This window comes from Chroicocephalus ridibundus, chromosome 7 (assembly GCF_963924245.1).
Source record: "Chroicocephalus ridibundus chromosome 7, bChrRid1.1, whole genome shotgun sequence".
Classification (NCBI taxonomy): Eukaryota; Metazoa; Chordata; class Aves; order Charadriiformes; family Laridae; genus Chroicocephalus; species Chroicocephalus ridibundus.
In genome coordinates this window covers 48044434-48064222 of record NC_086290.1, presented here as the reverse complement: position 1 = coordinate 48064222, position 19789 = coordinate 48044434, and the positions used below count along the sequence as shown (strand labels likewise).

Here is a 19789-nt window from a genome sequence, read left to right as displayed (position 1 = left end):
ATTCAGATGGAAACATACTCAACGCTGTTGTACTAATGCCGTGTTAAGAGAATACAGGCGCTGCACCAGCAGTCGGGGGGGTCATGGTCCCCCCGGGGCATGGCGCTGTGAAGCGATGGGTGGTGGGACCCTAGACGCCGTACCCGGAGTTGAGCGTGGTGCGAGGAGTCGAGCTGCCAGCGGGAACGGTGGGAGATGAACAGAAACCGAAGTCCTTTGCCCCCAACTCTCTGCAAAAACCCCCAGCACGTCCTTCCTGTCTGACCCGGATCCCTGTTCCGTGAGCTTAAGGACGTGCTGGGGAAGAGGGATGCTTTCCCTGATCCACGGCCTTTCAGGGGAGGAACAGAGAAGGGAAAAGAAAAGGGAGGAACAGAGAAGGGAAAAGAAAATGAAACGTGAGTTGTTCAGCTGTTGAGATAAAACCGAAAGTTGGGCACTTAAAACCCCATTTCTCTGTGGTTCACCTGTGCGAGCTGGAAGACGCTCAGCTATTGCGTTCCAGGGCGGCTCTGCAGAGCACGGAGCCAAAGGGGAGGCTCTGGCCAACAGCGCTTTCTCTGCGCTGTATCGCCGAGCCGGTGACTCAGATAATGCGGAAATTCCTAGCTTGTGATTTTGCAGTGTTCAGGCCGCCAGCCGTCTGAGGGCGAGTTGCTGGTTCCCTGCTGGACAGGTTTGGATGGAGGACGGGCTGTCACTGGCCATTTGCAGAGCTGTTGAAGTGACGGGCATGGTGTCCAGTCCTGGCCTGGGGGAGAACTGTCACCACCACCCCCGGGTAGGCCACCAGGGGTGACCCAGACCAAGAAGGGCCTGCCTGCATGAGGCTGTAACACCAGGGAGCCAGGAGGGTTGATGACACCTTTGGTTACACAACCACAAATCCAGGCTGGGCAGAGAATGGCTTGAGAGCAGCCCTGAGGAGAAGGACTTGGGGGTGTTGGTGGATGAGAAGCTCAGCGTGAGCCAGCAATGTGCGCTCACAGCCCAGAAACCCCCCTGCAGCCTGGGCTGCATCCCCAGCAGCATGGGCAGCAGGGCGAGGGGGGGCGATTCTGCCCCTCTGCTCTGCTCTGTGAGACCCCCCTGCAGTGCTGCCTCCAGCTCTGGGGCACCAACATCAGAAGGACACGGAGCTGTTGGAGCGGGGCCAGAGGAGGCCCCGGAGATGCTGGGAGGGCTGGAGCCCCTCTGCTGTGAGGACAGGGTGAGAGAGCTGGGGGGGTTCAGCCTGGAGAAGAGAAGGCTCCGGGGAGACCTTCCAGCCCCTTCCAGTCCCTAAAGGGGCTCCAGGAAAGCTGGGGAGGGACTGTGGAGCAGGGAGGGGAGTCATGGGATGAGGGGAGGGCAGTTTTAAACCGAAAGAGAGGAGATTTAGATGAAATGTGAGGAAGAAACTCTTGGCTGTGAGGGCGGTGAGCCCCTGGCCCAGGTTGCCCAGAGAAGCTGTGGCTGCCCCATCCCTGGAGGGGTTCAAGGCCAGGTTGGACGGGTCTTGGAGCAACCTGGGCTGGTGGGAGGTGTCCCTGTCCAGGGCAGGGGGTGGCACTGCGTGATCTTTAAGGTCGCTTCCAACTCTAACCATTCGATGATTCTATACGGCATGAAGATCCACAAGCAGGTACACCCTGGAGCACACCAGCACCTGGGCACGCTATCGTGCTGTGCCAGCTGGTGTGTGTAAGCCCAGGTGTCTCTGTCATGTTAATCCACAAATCAGATAATCAACTGCTGGTTAATCAAGAATTGGCTCTCTTTGCATCCAGATAAATATGTGCATAACTTGAGGGAGGCCGAGAGCTTTAATACTGAGGCTGCTGCTAGTTTAGGGAACTGTGGTGGGTCCTGCCATGGGGCTGAGGGATGGTGGGAGCTTTGCAAGCGTTTCCTTCAGCAGCAATGTCATTTGAAGGAAGCTTTGCTGGTTTAGGCTAAGGGTGGTTTTAAAAGAAAAGAGAGGAAGAGAGAAGTTGCTTCTCATTCCGATTAATTTCTAGACCACACCTACCAGGGAAGGGTAGTGCAGGGTGGGAAGGCATGGCCAAGGGTGGATGCGTGGACCTGCTGGAGGCAGCACTGTGAGACTGGATCCTCCTCTTGATCTGCCGGGAGCACAGGTGGGACATGCTCTGTGCATGCAGGATCTTGAGTTTGCTTTTGTGGTGAGCAGCAAAGGTGGGAGGGCATCTATGGGAGCAAAGCTCAGGGACCTCCGTTCCCACAGGTCCCTCTGCAGAGCACCACTTGTTCAATATTTGTTTTGAATTTTGGTCTAAAAAAAAGTTAGATAAAGTTAGTTTGAAATATTGTGGCAAAACTGTAATGTGGGAATAGGGAGATGTCTTCTCAATTCCCTGCATAACACATTTAAAAATAACAAAAGGAAATTATAAGTTGGCTTGTAGAGCTCCCCGATGCAAGATAACGTTAAGGTTAAGGAGCTTAGGAGGGTTCAGAGGATTATTAGGCGTTTATGGAAATAATAAAAATATTATGGCAGTTCTACCAGGTGGGATATCGGTTTGCTAGAGGGAACAACCCTCAAGATTCATTATATTAACCGGCCTCTGGCTGAGAGGGCTTGGAAGAGCTTTCCTCGTGCGCAGGCTATGCCTAAGTGCTGTGTTCACATCATGCCCCTGCATCTGGGCCGGGTGTGAGTCAGAAAGCAAATACTGTATTAAATGGACCGTTGATGTTATGCATCGCATGTGACCTCTCTGCCCGTCCCTGGAGTAGCTGTCTCTTCTGGTTTGTGATCTAATAGGTGATGTATTTTGCTGAATTGACACTCACAAGGGTGCCTTCTGGAGAGAGGAGATAAATGTGAAAGTGTGTTTGTTTATTTAGAGGAAACACGGGTGATTAATGGGACAAACTGTTTATACATATAAAGAGCCTTGGCTCTCAGGGCTGGGAAACCAGCTGGTGACAACGCGGGGCTGCCCTGGGTGAGCGCCGCGATTCCTTCCCCCCGCGTGTGGCGTCGTGGGGAACGGGAACCCGTGTAGGAATCAGCTGGCCGTTGCCACACGTACCCTGTATCCCCCATGACAGCTGAGCAAACTTACGAAATAACAATTGAGGATGATGATATTGGTTCCGAGGATTAGCACAGCAGGTAGCCGTGTTGGCACAGGGCAGGGTTTGGGCCGAAGGATAAGTACACACTCTTTTTATTATTGCAGCTAATAGGAATCTGCCAGACTTTGAAGCATAAAAAAGGCTCAGTGGCCACCTGTGAGCTAATCGCCTGGATTTGCCTCATTCTGTATTTCAACTCACTTGGAGCCTGTAATCTAATTTCCAAACAGAGATGAGAAGAGTGAACAATTCATTTTCTGCTTTACATGGCTGTGCTGGTAAACTTTTAATCCTTTTAGAATTACAGTTCCTTGCAATGTGGATGCAACACCACAAGGTCCTGTGTGTAAGGCTTGAGTCTTTGAATGCAGCAGTTGCTGGATAATAATTAGCCTCAGCAAGGCCCAACATGAATCCAAATAAAAGTTAGGAGCACAGGACGTGTTTCAAATGGTATTTTGAAGCAAACACAGGCTAACAATTTCAGTTTGTATAGAAAATCCTTGCGTTTTGGACTGCAGAAGTACCCTGCAGGCATACTTCAGCTTCAGGCTTTGCACCCCGACGTTGGTGTCTTTTCTGCATGTAGGACACTGTCGACGCAGTCCTGTATCCTACCAGCTAATTAACCATATCATAGTTAGAATGGAAGTATGTGTGGGGCAGATTCAGCTTTAATCTGATCATCATTGTTCACCATTTGTTTCGGGACAGAGGATATTTATTTAGATTTTTAAGCCTAGGTGCTGAGCTGACATTCAGCTGGAGGTGCTTGCGTCAGCAAAAAGCCTGATTTTTGTTCATGCTGGTGTGTTTTAGGATGTGTTTATGTGAATGATTCTCAGATGGTTTCTTTAGTGTAAAGAAAACACCGTTGACATGCCCTTCTGCTGTGTTCATTAAGGACAGGTCAATCAGTGAACATCTAATAGAGGTGAGCACTGCTGCGTCTCATGTGCGAAGGCCCTTTCACAGCAATTCAGTGTCTTTTTAGTGATCTGTATGGACAGTGCAGAGAGTTTCCAAATGTCTGGGAACAAACGCTTTGGTTAGAGCTTCCTTGAAGACGGCGTGTGCCTCAGTAGTGAACCGGTAGTTCACAAGTGCCTTCACACTGACTTTGCACCGTCGCTCGTATTTTGCTTTCAGGTTGGTAATAAAAATAAGGTAAAGTCCCAAATTCCATTTTCTACAAACTACTGTGGGTAGCGTTCCCTGAAATTTTAGTCAATCTTCGAGCAAAATGATACGAAGGAGGACGTACAGTGGTAAAAGTGATAGCCCTGAGATGATGGGCGCTGCCAGACCTTTGTTCTGCATTATAAGCTGATCATCCAGAGGGGTGAAGGAGAAGACTTTTCTGATCACATGGAAATGCCCGGTTGGCTGAACATGTTGCAGCCTGTTATTCCTCCAGGTCTGTTAGAGGGTTGGCACTGTGTTCAATGAGTCAATAGTTCTATCAAAAATCCCATTTCGCGGAGTCCTTCTATATGTACTTATAAGAAAAAAACCCCTAAAGTCATGGATAAATGTAGTGAGAGTAGTTCAAGCGATTTGAGTAAAATGTGCCACATTGTGTGGAGCAATTAGGATATAACGGACCCTTTGCTCTACCAAAATGTGCTCTACCAGGAGCCACCAACTGCCCTGAGGTCTGTGAAACCAGAGCTGGTTGGCGGCACGGCCTTTCTGATTGCGATTAACAGCTGTACAGATTGACAGGCACCAAACAGCATCTCTCTGAGACCTGCCCGGCTCCCAACATCTCCCCACCTCCATGTCTGGAAATCGGTTTGACTTAGGCAAATAGGCCGATTTCATTTCATTTGTTTATGTAGTTTCGGTGGCTGGGAAGGGCTACAGTCCCACTGGTGTCCACTTAGTTCAAGTAACTGGAACAAACTAGCCAGTGATCAGTAGATGTAAAGAGCAGGCTGGGAGAGCCATGGTCAAGAAAGTGAGATGTCAAGGCAAAGCAAACTTCTCAGAGTAATTATGTAGGGCCTCTTACCGAGGTAGAGAAGACATCACGAGATCTTTGGACCAGAAGGGGCCCATACTACCTCCATGGAATGATACAGGAGATAGTGACGCTCCCTTATGAATGGCTGTAATATAAAGCCTAGATACTTTTCAATCTTTGAGTTATCATACAGCCTTTAATGGAATATCACATTCCTGTTTATAAAATGCTATAGAATGATGATGTAAAAAACAAACCGGTACATGCCAAAGAGCCATTGACGTTCTCATGCTTTTTTTCTCAATTTTATATCTTTTTTGTTTTAATTTCTATAAAATCTTTTAAGTCCTCTACCACTGTTCCCTACAGGAGTAGGTACAGAGTCATGTTTACCTACAAAGAGAAACTTAGTAATTATGATCTCAGAGCAATGAAACACAAAATTCTGTTAAGTTAAAGCTATATATTTAAACCTATTCAGTAATTTTTTCTTTATTCTCCTTCTTTTAAAATAAAACAAATTCATGGGATGTGGTTTGGCTCAATACGAGTAATCCAGGCTTTCCTAGGCAAGTATAATTGACACATTTAATGAGACCCTGTGTTGACCAGAACATTGAAATCTCATGTCTGCATTTCCTGATGTGACCCAGCCCAGAAGAATTCTGCCTCAGCGATGCTACATTAGAGCAGACAGTTGGATAATATCCATCTTTTTCTCTGCAGTGTTGGAAACACGAGCAAAATAGTGCCAAGCGTGAGAATACTGTAACGCGACACTGGTCGCTGGAGTTGTGATGTGTAAGCTCAGCGAAGTTTTCCTGTAGACACTAATGAGCTAAACCAGGTGTAATTAAAAGCGGGTATCGTGATGGTCATGCTGAGCTTCATTTTAGTGTTAGCGTGCGGGGCACTGGAGTTTTTAAGCTCTCTGCTTATATTGACATCATGCCTTTAAAAACAGAATAGAAAATTCTTGGCTTTAAAGAACAAATTCACAAAGGAAGCAGTGGTATGTGTCTGGTGAGTTATGGGTATGACACCTCTCGGGGGGAATGAACGTGTTATTTTTCTGTATAAACAGATCACACAGATCTCTTTTGTCCTTCATATATTAAACTGAGCTGTCATGCTAAATTCGATCAGCGTTCATAAGGTGATACTTTTCAAGTTGCTTTTGAAAGCCGGTTTTGTTCAAGCTCATTCAAGTAATCCTGTCACATGCGAGTGGGATGAGCCGATGCCAGGAGTATTTGAGGGAATATTGCAGCTACGTGGCCAAGGCAAATCAATGGTAAGGAAGCGGGGTGATAGATAAACGCAACATATTTTTCTTCCCTCGCCCTGTGATGGGATTAACCTTGTGCTGAGGTTATCCAGTCCCTGTTGATAATTGGAGAAAATTACCAGGCCGTGCTGTGTTTTCTTTTTTTAATTGGTTGGTATCCAGTGCTGTCACCTCATTGACTCTAAGCAGGTTTGAAACGCTTTCACCACGCGTCTGCTCTGCCCACGGGGCAGGTCCCTGGGTATTGTCTAAGAGCCAAAGGGGGAGAGGGGAAGGCGCCTTTCTGAAGCCAAACCAAGGTGATGTTGGACTGGACAGGCCTTTGCAAGTGCCGACACCTCGCTGAGAGATGGAGGGCTTCACTCTTGCACCTTGGCCTGGGTCTCCAGGGTTTGGTCCCTGCTATCAGCGGCTTCGCTCTGCTCCCTCTGCATCTGCGCTGGAGCTGAGCTTGTGGCGTTGCCTGGCCTGGGGATGGGTTTGGGGATAAGGACACGCAGCCTGGCTCGTTCTCCCAGCACCGGCGGAGGAGATGCAGACACCATCAGCGTGCCTGGTGCCAGCAGAGCGACTAAAAGTGTACTTTAAGAGCGCTCGGAGCGTCGCAGTAGGAGATGCGGTCTTAGAGATTTCGAGAGAGGGATATTGTCTCAGTGAACTGGTTTAATTTCTTTGAGGTGTCAGATTAGCAAACATTCAAATTGCCATAATTGATCCAGGCTTGCAAAAGGCCTTTGAGAAGATCCTGAAGAAAAGGCTACTGTGGAAGCTCAGTTGTTACGAAGCAAGAAGCAAAGGACTTTTGCCAACGAAATGTAGCTAAAGGAAGGAAAGAGTTGGGTCATTTTCATCATGATCTGTTTGTAAGGTTTAAGAGCAGCCAGAGGCTCGAGTCCTCTGGTCAGCGTGAAAGACAGGAGGGCAAACAGCAGCCGTTACACATGGTCTAAGGGCACCTGTGAAAGTCGGAGCTGGGGAGAGCTGTTAGAAACCGTAGAGAAACCTCATCAGGCTGAGAGAACAGGGACTGAGTCAGGTTAGACACACTCAGAGCAAGGCACGTTAACCTGAATCACGCAGGTGCCTTCGCAGGGCTCTGAAGTACCTGGGACAAGTCAAGACAAGGAGCTGGGCGTTACTAGAGATGGTTTCATGCAGAGCTTCGCTTGTGTCTGCAGCAGCAGGCTGGGAACAGCTACACATGATGTGAGTGAGGAATCCGGGGGGGAATAGTATGGTGAGGGTGAAAATGCTTTGGTATACAGGAGCGGGGCAGCCACCGAGGGCTGAGCTGCGTGGGTCAGACGCTTACGAAAGAAAGCGTTGCAGAAGCCCAAGATGTGCAATGGGGTAGCAGAAAAAATAACAAGAAGTGATGAGGCATCTGGGAATGGTCTCATAGGAAGAAAGACTGGGAAAACAGGAGTTGAAAAACTTATATAGGAGATAAAAGGGAAAGCAACTTAATTTTGTAAATGAATGGGTGATACTGAGAAGTCTTCTTCCTCACAGACTTGCAAGAACCAAGAGGAATTCAAAGGTGAGAAATTAAAACCTTGTGGAAGGAATATTTTCATATGGCGTGCTAAGAAAGTTACTGCTATGGGCAGGAACTTGAGAATATTCAGAAGGGACTTGAGATTTGTGTACATAACAAGCCCATGGGTGTTAGCACAATTCTAGAAAACCTTGGAAGAAAATCTCGGCTTTCGGGGACAAGCCAATCTTTGACCAGAGATCAGCATGAGATCTCATGCTGCATGGCTGCAAGGTTTCTACATCTGTTTTGGAAAAATCTTGTGCTGGCTGCAGTCAGTGGTAGGAAGCGTGGTCCTCCAGCCCGGTTTCGTAAGGCGTTGTCCATCTTTCTGTGAAACTAGGTGTGATTTACAAATATTATGATTACAAGACCTGTATTTCTTTAATTAAAATGCAAAGTTGAAACAGTAAGCTAAAGCCTGTTGTGCTCAAACCCGTTATTATTAAAGAATGTCAGCGTCACTTCCCACGTGGAAAGTTTGCCAGCCCGTTTGAGAAAAGTCCTCTTCACTAAGCACTCCAGTGCTGGTCACCGGCTGCTGGATACTTCAGAGTTGCATAGTCAATGATGTAATTTATTGCCGGAAAGGTTAGGAAGCCGAGAGATTTTCCCTATTGGAGATAAACCTTTGTCTGTGTGTGTGGATGCGTGTGCGTTGAAGCAGGATTGAGTTTTTATGGTGGTGCTTTCTCCCAGGGTCTGGTAGGATGTTAGAATTGCATGCATTTCCTATCAAGTAAAAGGGGATGATTTCTGAGGAAGAGGGGTGTTTGGATGTTCTGTACTTCCCTCTAGAAAGCTGTATCCCGTTCCTTTTTCACTGAGTGAAGAGGTGCTTTTAAAAGAAAAAAATTCACAAACATCAAGTGCTTTCAGTATTATACTCACAGTATATAGGATATAGGAGTTACATTTATGGCGTATGTTCTGTTTAACAGCTGGATGAAATAAATTGTTTCATGTGAAATATTGGAGGACTCTGCATTCTCAAATCAAGGCCAGGAGCAGCTCAATGACTGAAGAATTGTCAACATCTCGTGCAATTCCACTAAGTGCTTCTTTTCATTGATCTGCAACTTTATTGTTGACAATTAAATCCATTTCAATGCAGAAGATAAACATTTTTAACAGGAGGTAGCAAAATCTTTTGTCCCGAGTGATTTTCTTCTCTGTTTTATAATTAAGTACAAAGCGTGTCACAGGTCTTGCTACTCAGTTGTACTAAATACCTACTTACTGTGGAATAATTGGTATCAGCAGATGACAGAGCTGCTAGTGTAACTATGCTTTCGAATGCATGTTTTGAATTTGCATAATCAAATACTTTGTTAGTGTCCTTGGAAATCAGGATGAAAGATGACTGTGTGCTAAAAATGAAAAATTGTTTTCAGCAAATTATGTGTATCCAGTACAACAGATGAATTGCTCTGGGGCCTTTATGATACGTGTTGGCTGGTGTGCCCAACAACCTCCTCCATCCTTTGCAGTAATAGTTCCTGTCATCTGCCTTTATTTATCCAAATGTTTCATTGACCAATGTCTAATCAATATTAAATGTACAATCAGGTCTTAAATCTGATTAATTATTTCAAGCCTTGTAAAATGCTTGTTGAAGTATTCCTCCCAGGGCCGGTGGCCAGCGGGGTGTACGTTTTCTGCATTCCATTGACTTCAGAGAAGTTATGATGGTTCGTGTTGGTTGTGACAGTTTGCACCAGCTGCCCACTTATCCATGTTAAAACCGAAGAAAATAGGTTTTATATTTTTGAAAGATCTAATTTTTTATCTTGCGTTAAGAAGTTTACAGAAAACTTTAGTTAGGCAGAGGTAATATTGTCAAGAGAAGAGTTTAACTTATCAAAGTAGTAAAAGAAAATGAATACTATTTTTAAACTAAGTAATGCTATAAAAGATTTCCTTGGTGGGCTGAATGCTCAATCACAAAGATAATGCTGCAAAACACTGAAAACTCCTATCATTTTCCTACTTGTGCAATAAAGACTTTGAGCTTATTCCAAAAGCTTCTCAAGAGAATGGAAGATTCCGTGTTGATTCGGAATAGCTCTCCTAAGATGCCTGCTTGCCCCCAGGCCAGCTGTAGAGAGGCTGAATCCTAATGTGGATGGAAGGAGGAGCGACCAGGTATTATACAGTCTTCTTTCTGAATCAGACTTGGTTCTTCCAGACCTGGACACGGAAAAGTTGGATGACTTTGTGTTCAAAAAAAAAAGTTTGGCCACTGTAAGTTGCCAGCATCATGCAGGATGTTGTCTAAGGAGATTTAATTCCCCAAGTACCATCAGGTCAAAGATGCCCAGTTCACACGTCCTTGGCTGCCACTCAGGACCTGGCCAGGTTGATGGTGCCCCAGTTCTCATCGTGAAATGCCCTGTGGTCTCCTGTGGTCTTTGGTGCAACTAAACACGTGAAACCTATCTGCAGACAATCCTGGAGCAGGCAAAATTAGAACGTTCATTATTGGTGAATCTCTGGGAAGATCAAATTTGACGAATTTCAATGGGGGCTTTTTGTCAGCAGAATAGTTGGGCTTCATCTTGTGGCTGTGATGTTCTCAACTGGCCACCTCTGACTATCCTCTAGCTCTTTTGAATCACCTAAATGGTACAAAGGAGCCAGAACGCAGAGTTTAGGTCAAATTTTACTGGTTTGCAACATTAGGAAGAGAGGCAACAGCCTTTCAGCTGTACCCTGCGTATAACCTCTGTTCATTATAAAAATCCAGGTCTTTTAATGGAAGTGTTTGCACGCACTGTGTATTTCTGTTAACGATGTGTGTGCATATAACAGATATGGGTATTAATATAAATGCCTATGTATGACACGTAACATATGCAAACACATGGGAGTGCATGTGTATATGTGTATGTTCACAGAATGTGTATAAAACGTAATGTAAACTCAAAGCTGCCGAGTTCACGCGCAGTCATTTGGTTTACTTACAGGTCTTCCCAGCGCAGCCTTGTCTGCTCCTCTGGTGGTGTTGAGCCAACCAAGTAATAGTCACGCAGACACAGCAAACTGCTAATTGCACTTGTGTTACGTGGAGGGGACTGAGCCCTGCATCTTGAGAGAGCCCCAGATTGCGTGTGTTAAGTGAAAAATAGAGGAATTTGAGATTTAAGACGCATCAAAGGGCAAAGACAGGAAAGGAAGATAATGGAAGTTGCATGTGCTGTCTGTGTGGGACGAGGTTAGCCGATGTTTTTCCTCAGTCCTCAAAGAGCATGGAATTGTGGCTTTATTCCTTTTTCGGTAAAAAGACTGACCGCTGCTGGATGCAATATCAACCCAGTGGAAAAAGGGAAGCCCGAGTCAGCACAGAAGTTACATCCCATTTACTGCTCTTCTGAACACCGATGCAGAAATTTTACTTTATCCAAAATAGAGTATGGAGACTGCCAGCAAATGAAGTTAGCTTGTTTGCTGCTTTAGCTGTTGGATGGAAATGAATTCCTGCGATGTATACACTCAGAAAATTGTGTGGCTGGGTTGTCCGTGTCATGGTGACGGGAAGAATTTTTTCCCCGAGTTTTTACGCTGAGCTAAGTCAATCAACGTGCACAAATAATGTGATGTGCAAAGAGATCCTGGTAGAAAAAGCGTACTCTTGTATGTATGACCTTGAAGTACTGTTGATGAAGACTTGAGGCCTCCTTATGAAACATATAATTGGTAGCGTTCATCACTGATGTGGGATTTCAACTCCCTGAATAGATACTGTGGGATGAAGAATTCTTTCTGATTTATATCTACCAGCCATTCAGGGGTGCACGGACCAGGCAAAGGCGGGTAGAGAGACCCCCGGGCATCTGATGCTGTTTGGGGTAGAGCGTAGGTGCAGTGAGGTGAGACAGAGAGAGGGAGAAGCTGTGCACGCGTTCAGCGTTTGACATTTGGAATAACATTATCCTACTAAATACAGCGTCTTCTAAACTGCGAGCTAACAGGAATGGGACTTAAGGGGCTGTGTAATGAAGATGTAAGCAGCAGTAAAAATACCCGGGAGACAGCGGGATTCACAGCCCTTTTCTCCAGGGGAGGAGGAGCGGCTGCGCGAGGAACGAACTCCCCAGCAGAGAGCTGTGCTGAATAAATGTTACACACGCGAGAGATACTAAAAATAGCAAATGAAAAGATTTAATGAATGCGCTGAGTGGAAGGTGTTCCCCACAGATTTGGAAGTATCACCTCTGCAGGGTTTTCAGACCACCTACTGTGTATTCATCTTGTAGGGAGTTTCCAATGACAAGGCTAAGCCCTCGCAGCCCTAATTATTCTGCCTTTCTGTCAAAAACCCAAAATGTCGTAACTCGTACACCTGTAAGGACTAGGAACATAGATCCACCTATTCCTGAACAAACTGTTGCTCATTTCTTTCCTCCTTGGGGACCTGGCTTAACACCTGTGGTGATCGCACTCTCTCTAACTTTTAATAACGTTTGATCAAACAGGATTGATCCAAAGAATTAATGCAAACAGAGTTTCCTTTATTTATAACCTGCAATTTAATTGCAATGAGATAGACCTTGGGCATACAGCAGGGTAATTATTTTTATTCCTCTGGAGTCCCACTATTGCCCCCGTAGTCTTCTGATCCAAATTCGTGGAGGAGCCTCTGTGCCTGTTACAGATTGCAAACTCCAGAAGCTATTAAAGTTACATCCTCATCAAATAAAGCTGTTTACTTCCCCCCCACCTCCCTTCTCTGTCTCTCTCTCTCTCTTCTCCTCTTTACCTCCCTTTTGCCCCAAAAGTTTATTTCCCTTCTCTTGTCCGCAAACTATTAAAACAATCTGAACTCCGTGTTACCAGCCCACTCCCCGTTGCACGGGGCCTGTGAAACGCTCAGTAACAGGGAGCCTGACGTGTGGTTTTTTCTGATCTCTGCCTGAAGTTAAACGCAAGCGATGACACGTGTTTGACACCTTCCCTGGCCGTCCCCGGCCGCTCCAGTGATGCGGAGTCTGGCAAACGCAGTTGCCGGCGCCTGGCCGTGGGCTAGCAGGGTCCGCTCCCGTCATCTTTATTCCCACGCCTTTACTTCAGCGTTGGAACAACGCAGCTGTCAACAATTTTCTCTGATTGTATATTATGTTATTATGCGTTTATTCATTTTACCCCTTAAAATTGGCAGAACGAGTAAAGTTTTCCTGTCTTAAGATTATTTAGAACCCTGCACACTTTTTTAATTATAACCTTGTCCCAAGCCCCTTTAAATCTCGCATGTTTCCCTTATGCTTTGTTTCTGTAAGTCCAACTTTTCAGCGCTGCTGTGCGATACTGCCCTAAACGGTGCTCCTGGCTGCAGGCATTGCCTTTGCCAGTCTTGGGTCACCAGCATTCCCCCAAAGTTGTTTAAAGGGGTGTCACGCATCAAATACTCATCGGCAGAACTTTTGGGGAGTGATCGGAGCGGGAAATTGCTGTGAGATCCCGATGAGCAGAACGTTCCTGTAGGAAATGTTAAAATTATAATAATATTCATTATTATTAAAGAGCTGGAAAACAAACCCAAGTCATTCCATGACCAGCCAAACCAAAAAAGCCTGGATTCCTACTAATATGTGTTTTAAGATTTAGATCTCCTGTAATACAGCAGAGAGCTCACGTGGTGTTCTTTCCCGCAGTGGGTCAGGGAGGGAGTGATGATGGAGTAACGATACTGGGAAACAGTAATGGTGAACAGGGTCTTCTTTCTCTACCAGGTGGTTTATTTTGAGGAGAGTTATCAGAGAAAGAAGTTGAGAGGCAGATGCGCACGTTCACATGCCGAGTGTTGTCCGACTCTTGTCTTTAAAGAAAACAGGACTAATCACTAATCAGCCTTCTGAACTTCTTTGGCCATTCTTCTGAAAAGTAATGTCCAAAATTAATGTCAACAAAAGAAAAGTCAAGGCAAAAATACTTTCCCTTAACCTTGTTGGTTCTCTTCATTTGGCAGCCCCGGCAATAGAGATGTTATAGTAAACATGTAACAGTAATTAGGGATAAAGGGATGCGCCAAGAAAACAAGCGGTTCTCCGAGAGAGAATGCCGTGGAGCCTGGCGTCCTGCGGGGCTCTCCCCCTCGTGCTGCAGCAGTTTGCGCTTACGTGATTCAGTAGACAATTTCAGGGGGGTTTATGTGATCAGTTAGGGACTGATTCTGCCAAACACGCATACAGATGGTATTACCTACGCTCACAAATGTATCAGCACTGGTTTATGGCTCCAAATCTCGGAGTCCTGCAATTGTCGTGCAAACCTTTCTTAAGAATTGATCAAATCGTGGCATGGCTGCATGGCAGAGTTGGGAAATGAATCCCTAGGAGACAAGACCCAGGAGGCAAGAATGGAGAACCCGATGTGTATTGTGCTACAGAGAAAAAAAGAAGCAAAGCACAACTCCTGGTGTTTTCCCTAAGGCAGAGGTGGGGATTTTCGGGAAGGCCTGACTCAAGATTTTTAGCGTGCTTGAACCGCTGCACTCAGCTCAGCTTTTCTGTGCCTGCTTTTTTATACATCAACAAAGACAAGGAGAAGGTTTCTCCTTGTGATAAAATAGGAGCAAAAGTATTAGGAGAAGGATTGGATGGTTAGGGATGCTGCTGGAAATGTCTTTGGATTTGATTTGGTTTCATGTTGGTACGGTCCTTGATGAAAACAAAATCACCTGCCTGGAGTGCGACTCCGGCACAGCAGTTAGTTTGGTTTTGCTCGTCTTGTCGCACACTCAACTGTTTTTTCTCTTTCTTTCATTGCAGATAAAGAGTTAGGAGTCAGTACGCTAGCTGAAAATGACGACCCTGGTGCTAGGGGCCCAGCTGTCCCGAAAATATCAGGATTAGAAAGGAGTCAAGAGAAGAGCCAGGACAGCAGTAAAGACCCAATACTTGAGCCTGTGGTGCCTAAAGACCCCTGTCCTCAGGTGACACAGCCCGTGGCCCAGCCCCAGCTGGAGCCGCAGCCGGAGGCCTCCTGCCCCAGCCCTGCGCTCGCCCCGCGGCCAGAGGCTCCTGCCCCACCGCCCCCGCCGCCGGCCGCCCAGCTGCCACCCGCCCCAGAAGAAGCCGCCCGCCCGCCCGCGCCGCAGCCGCCTGTCCAGCACCCACCCCGGCCGCCATCGCCGGTGCAGCCGGCACATCCCAGCCTCCCGCCGGTGCAGCCCCATCCTCCCTCCCAGAGCCTCTCGCAGCCACTCTCTGCCTATAACAGCAGCAGTTTGAGCCTCAACAGCTTAAGGTAGGCCAATGGAACCGCGTGTGCGCTGAAGCCCCGTGTCTTTGCAGACCTGCTGCTGCTGGTGATGCTTTGCGGTGCCGGGAGGCAGTAGAGATGAATTAGCTAAAGGAGAGACGTGACAGTGCATCCCGTCCCATCGCTGGGAAATAAAGGGGACTTTGTGCATTTAACCTTAATTCCTTCCCTGAAACGATCACTTTATTTCTGATCGAGCATTCCCGTAAATGCTAGGTATCCTTGAGTGCTTCGTTAATTTGCTTTTACTTTTCCTGCCTGTCACTGTGTACCCGTTTTTTTTTTTTTTGGAGGGGATTTTATGCAATATAGATCGGGGAAGAAAATCCCAATTCTTGCAGGTTGGGCTGCTCTCTGAAGGCTGACTTCTTCCATCCTCCCATCCCTGCGAACACCTCCTGATTTCTCCAGCTGCTGACATGCCCTAGAGCGAGAGGTGCGGTACCGCTGCTGTTGGCCCTGCTGACAGTCTAGCGCAAACCCTCTTGCACCAGTGGCTTTAAAGCTTAATCCTTCCCTGCACTGCTGACACCTTGCAGTCTGCAGTGTCTTTCTCTTCACCTGGCCACAGTGAGATAAACCTCACCTTTTACAGGGGGATAACAAGGATGAGCAGAGAGATTAAACAACATGTTCACGGGAACCCGTGATGTCTCCGTGAGCCGGGGACCTCAGGTTTCCCCTACTCTGAGCTGATGCTGTCAGCACTAGGTCATCTTTCCCCAAATCCGAGCTTCCAGCAGACGGATGGTATCCTCCAAGACCTGGTGAACCAGCACTGCAGTTGCTTCAGGGTTAGACTAAAGGCCGGGACGTGTTTAAGACTTTGATTTATTTTTAACCAAGTTGGTATTGCTCGTCTTTAAAAGTGACTGCAATGGAAGCGTGTTGTTACTTGAAATAATGACAGGTAGAATTAAGCACTACGTGAATCTAGTTTAAATATTCATTAGTAGGAAACGAAACCTGGAAAATTGCAACCAATGTAATTGCAAATATTTATTTTGCTGGCTCGTCTTCTCTATTTATATTGTGAGGGCAGAGAGAGGCATTAACTGTAAAATAAGCATATATCTGTTCTTGCCTTCTCAACTTCATTTCACATTTTCTGCAGTCTTTCATCTTAGTAAGTCATAGCAAAAAAAATAATTAAACTTTTATTAATGCAGCGATCACTGATTTTGAGCTTCATTTGCCTGAAAACATGAATCAGAAGCAGTCGTGTAGAAAGGACCTGATAATTAAGTAATGAATGCACAGGGCTGATTACTCCTTTGTGTGTCATTCCTGTGTTGTTGGAGGACGGAATATCACCCTCTTACAGAGAGGGGGAATACGGCTCAGGTTTTGGTGTGGAGGGACCAGAGGAATTAAAAGATCCCAGAAAAGGCACAGCAGATGGTTGGGGAAAGGAGTATCACAGTGGCATGGCTAGAAAGGTAGAGTAGTAACTTGTATTTTTAATATGTAACTTACATTGGTAATGTGTTTGAGGTGAGCCGCGCTTGGTGGGGGTTGTGTATGTCTGTGTTTGGAGCTTTCCTCTCTTCCGTGCGAGGCTTAATTGCTTTTCTTTTCATTAACAGCAGCAGCAGAAGCAGCACTCCTGCCAAGACTCAGGCCCCTCCTCCGCACATCTCTCACCACCCCTCGGCCTCACCGTTCCCCCTCTCCCTGCCCAGCCACAGCCCGCTGCACACCTTCACGCCCGCCCTCCAGCCCCCCGCGCACCCACACCACCCCAATATGTTTGCCCCTCCTACGGCTTTGCCTCCTCCACCTCCATTGACGTCAGGGACGCTGCAGGTTCCAGGACACCCGGCTGGTAGTACTTACTCAGGTAAGAGGCAGACGGATCGTGGCCCCAGCACGTTTAGCGCAGCGCAGGAAAACGATTCTCCAGTTTTAGCCAGAATAAGTCTTTTTGGTCCATTCGATGAGGGCCGTTGGTTGGGTAGAGGCTGTACTCATTGCTGAACAATTTGGAGCCATATCAAGGCCGAAAAATGCCTAGACGTACCCAATGACTTCTGAAAATGAATATTTTTGGAAGGCTGTGCTTTTTCCATGTCTGGGTTTTTTTTTTTTTTTTCTCCCCACGGGAAAAACACACTAGAGCTCATGACGTGCCCACACAGAATCTGTGACCCCCGGCTGAGGGGAGGCCCCCAGAGGCCGTGCACACAGCGGCCTCGGCTCCTGGCCGCGCACGGTTCGGCGTGCGTGGGGTGAGACGTGGAGGTTTGTATCAGTGGAGAAAGTTGGGCTCTTTTGTACTTCAACCCAAGGAGAGGTAACGTGTCTGTTCCTCCCAGGTCACTGGGGGAAGAGAACTGAGGATTACCTGTGTTTGAGTGACATCGTTTTGTGTCCTCGCAGCTGCGTACTCGTGTGAGCAGCAGCCGCTTGATGTTTACTCACTCCAGGTTACCTGTACCTCCTCACCTATTTAGGACTATGTCCATGCCCATACAAATTTAGGGAGAACCTTCAGGTTAAAGCTCAGAGGAACGCTGTAGTCAAGGCAGGCTTGGCAAAAGTTGGGAAGTGGAGGCGTTCTTCTGTCTCTGGGGCCTTTGGGAGAGATCTGAGGGGCCTTTCTTACCCTGTACGGTGCCATGATTTACCTCCAGGGAGTATTAAATACAGCGTCGCTACCACAGCCAGCGAAAAGTAAGTGGCAGAAGGTCTGGAAAAGTCCCTGAGCTCACAGGAGGTTGTTTTGCTGTTTGTTTGTATTTCAGAACAAGATCTTCTCCGTCAGGAACTAAACACGCGATTTTTGGCCTCGCAGAGCGCAGATCGCGGGGCCTCCCTGGGCCCGCCGCCGTACCTGAGGACCGAGTTCCACCAGCACCAGCACCAGCACCAGCACACACACCAACACACACACCAGCACACCTTCACGCCTTTCCCTCACGCCATCCCACCCACTGCCATCATGCCGACGCCAGCACCGCCCATGGTGCGTACCCCAGGCAGAAATGTGAGGATAAGTAGAGCACAACTCTATTCTTTATTACGAAAATTTAAGAATTTGCCAGGTTGCGGGGAAGGAGTACTCTGCTGCCCAGGTGTGGTTGGGTAGGAGAGGAAGGACTGTCCCTTCCTCGCCGCTGTCTCATGTGCAGTAGGCCCCGGTGGCAGCGCAGGGGCTGAAGGGGCACTCGGACACGGGACTTCCCAGTGCTCGGAGTGGTGCGCTCTGGTGCCTCCTCCTTTTTGCGGTCTCGTAAAGACCTTGCTTTACCTTGAAGAAAGAAAAATCCCAAACCATTTCATTGGAAGCTTAATTTTCTGCATATTTTTCCCTCTCTGTTGGTTGCCAAATAATAGAGAAGTAGTCTTCTATTTTACCAACAGAACTAAAGCAAGGAAATATAACGTAACTAGTTTGTGCTTTGATCCCTTTGCAGTTTGACAAATACCCTACAAAAGTTGACCCCTTCTACCGTCACAGTGTGAGTTTTATTACTCTGTTTAAAACTGACTTAACCGCTTTTCCGTGGTGGGTTGGGATCACCACTCAATCAATGGCACAGCGTCGAATCGCTCCCTAATCATCCCTCCAGGATTTACCATTATCGTTCTTGGTTGCTTTGGCTTTTGAAGGCTTGCATTCGTGGTGCTTGTTTCTGATAAAGATGCAGTATCAGCTTTTCCAATCAAAAGATCTCTTGCTCGTACACCATTTGAAGGCAGGTTTGATGTGAAAAAGATGAGACAGAAGAGCTGACTGTTACATGAAGCAGGAGAGAGCAGTAATTTCATCACTGTGTTTCAGTTGTGTCACAAACCCTTAGACTGATATTTTTCCTAAGAAACTTGAAATGACAAACTACCATACAAATCCTTCAGGGATAGGTAATCTAATAGTTTTCCTAATATATCATATTTTGCTATATAAAATCCGAAGACTTGTCTTATTCTTCAGATTTCAAAGGCGTATCTGATCCACTGGGCATGTTATGTTTTCAAAGCTCTGTTTGATGACAGCAACATGAATCCCGCTATGCACTAGATGTGTTTATCTAAAAGCTACCAAAAATGTTAGTTATTGAGACAAACTGATTTTTAATATTCCAGTTAATTGTAAAGCTTCTGCTCTTAAAGGTTTGAATCTACTGATTCATTTGCTGCTGAAATACGGGTTGCATTTCCTTCATCATATCGGCAGAGGCGGGTATCTGCTTGAATATGACCGCGAATTTCTAAAGCCAATAGTGATATTTTGATGAGAGAAGGAGTACTGCATCAGCACTCAGAAATTTGCAAAGCATTTGGCTTTATGTGTTGGTTTTGCTTAGAAGCGGAACTGGGCAAAAAATACTGGTTAAGGTGATCGTGTGATGGTTTCTGCTGTACCGATTAAACACAGTTCCTGCGAACAGCTCACGGCTGTAATACGTGTGAACAGTCCTATTAATTTCTGACACCTCCTTTGAGTAACTTCAGCTGTGTGAGTGTGTTTGCAGGTTCAGAGCTCCAGGAGTATTAGGCAAACATTTAAGCCTACGATAATCATTTTTACTCAAAAGGGTAATGCTGCTCATTTGCATCATTGTTTGCAAAATTGCAGTCTTATTTGCTGAGTTTTACATGGATTCGAAAGATATATTATCATCAATGTGGCATGTTGATTCAAGCAAGA

The 19789-nt window shown here is 46.6% G+C and overlaps 1 protein-coding gene across 6 annotated transcripts in view; it reads left to right on the top strand.

Annotated features, from left to right (window-relative positions):
• Nucleotides 1-19789, top strand: part of AUTS2 (activator of transcription and developmental regulator AUTS2) — a 798001-nt gene that overhangs the window by 755172 nt on the left and 23040 nt on the right. For 2 of the 6 annotated variants that reach the window (XM_063341183.1, XM_063341189.1), the window contains 4 exons: nt 14646-15123; nt 16725-16978; nt 17883-18124; nt 18555-18599. In XM_063341183.1, coding sequence (XP_063197253.1) covers nt 14646-15123; nt 16725-16978; nt 17883-18124; nt 18555-18599 — 1019 coding nt within the window. The remainder of the gene's footprint in view (nt 1-14645; nt 15124-16724; nt 16979-17882; nt 18125-18554; nt 18600-19789) is intronic. The other 4 variants (XM_063341185.1, XM_063341186.1, XM_063341187.1 and 1 more) reach the window with 4 other exon arrangements.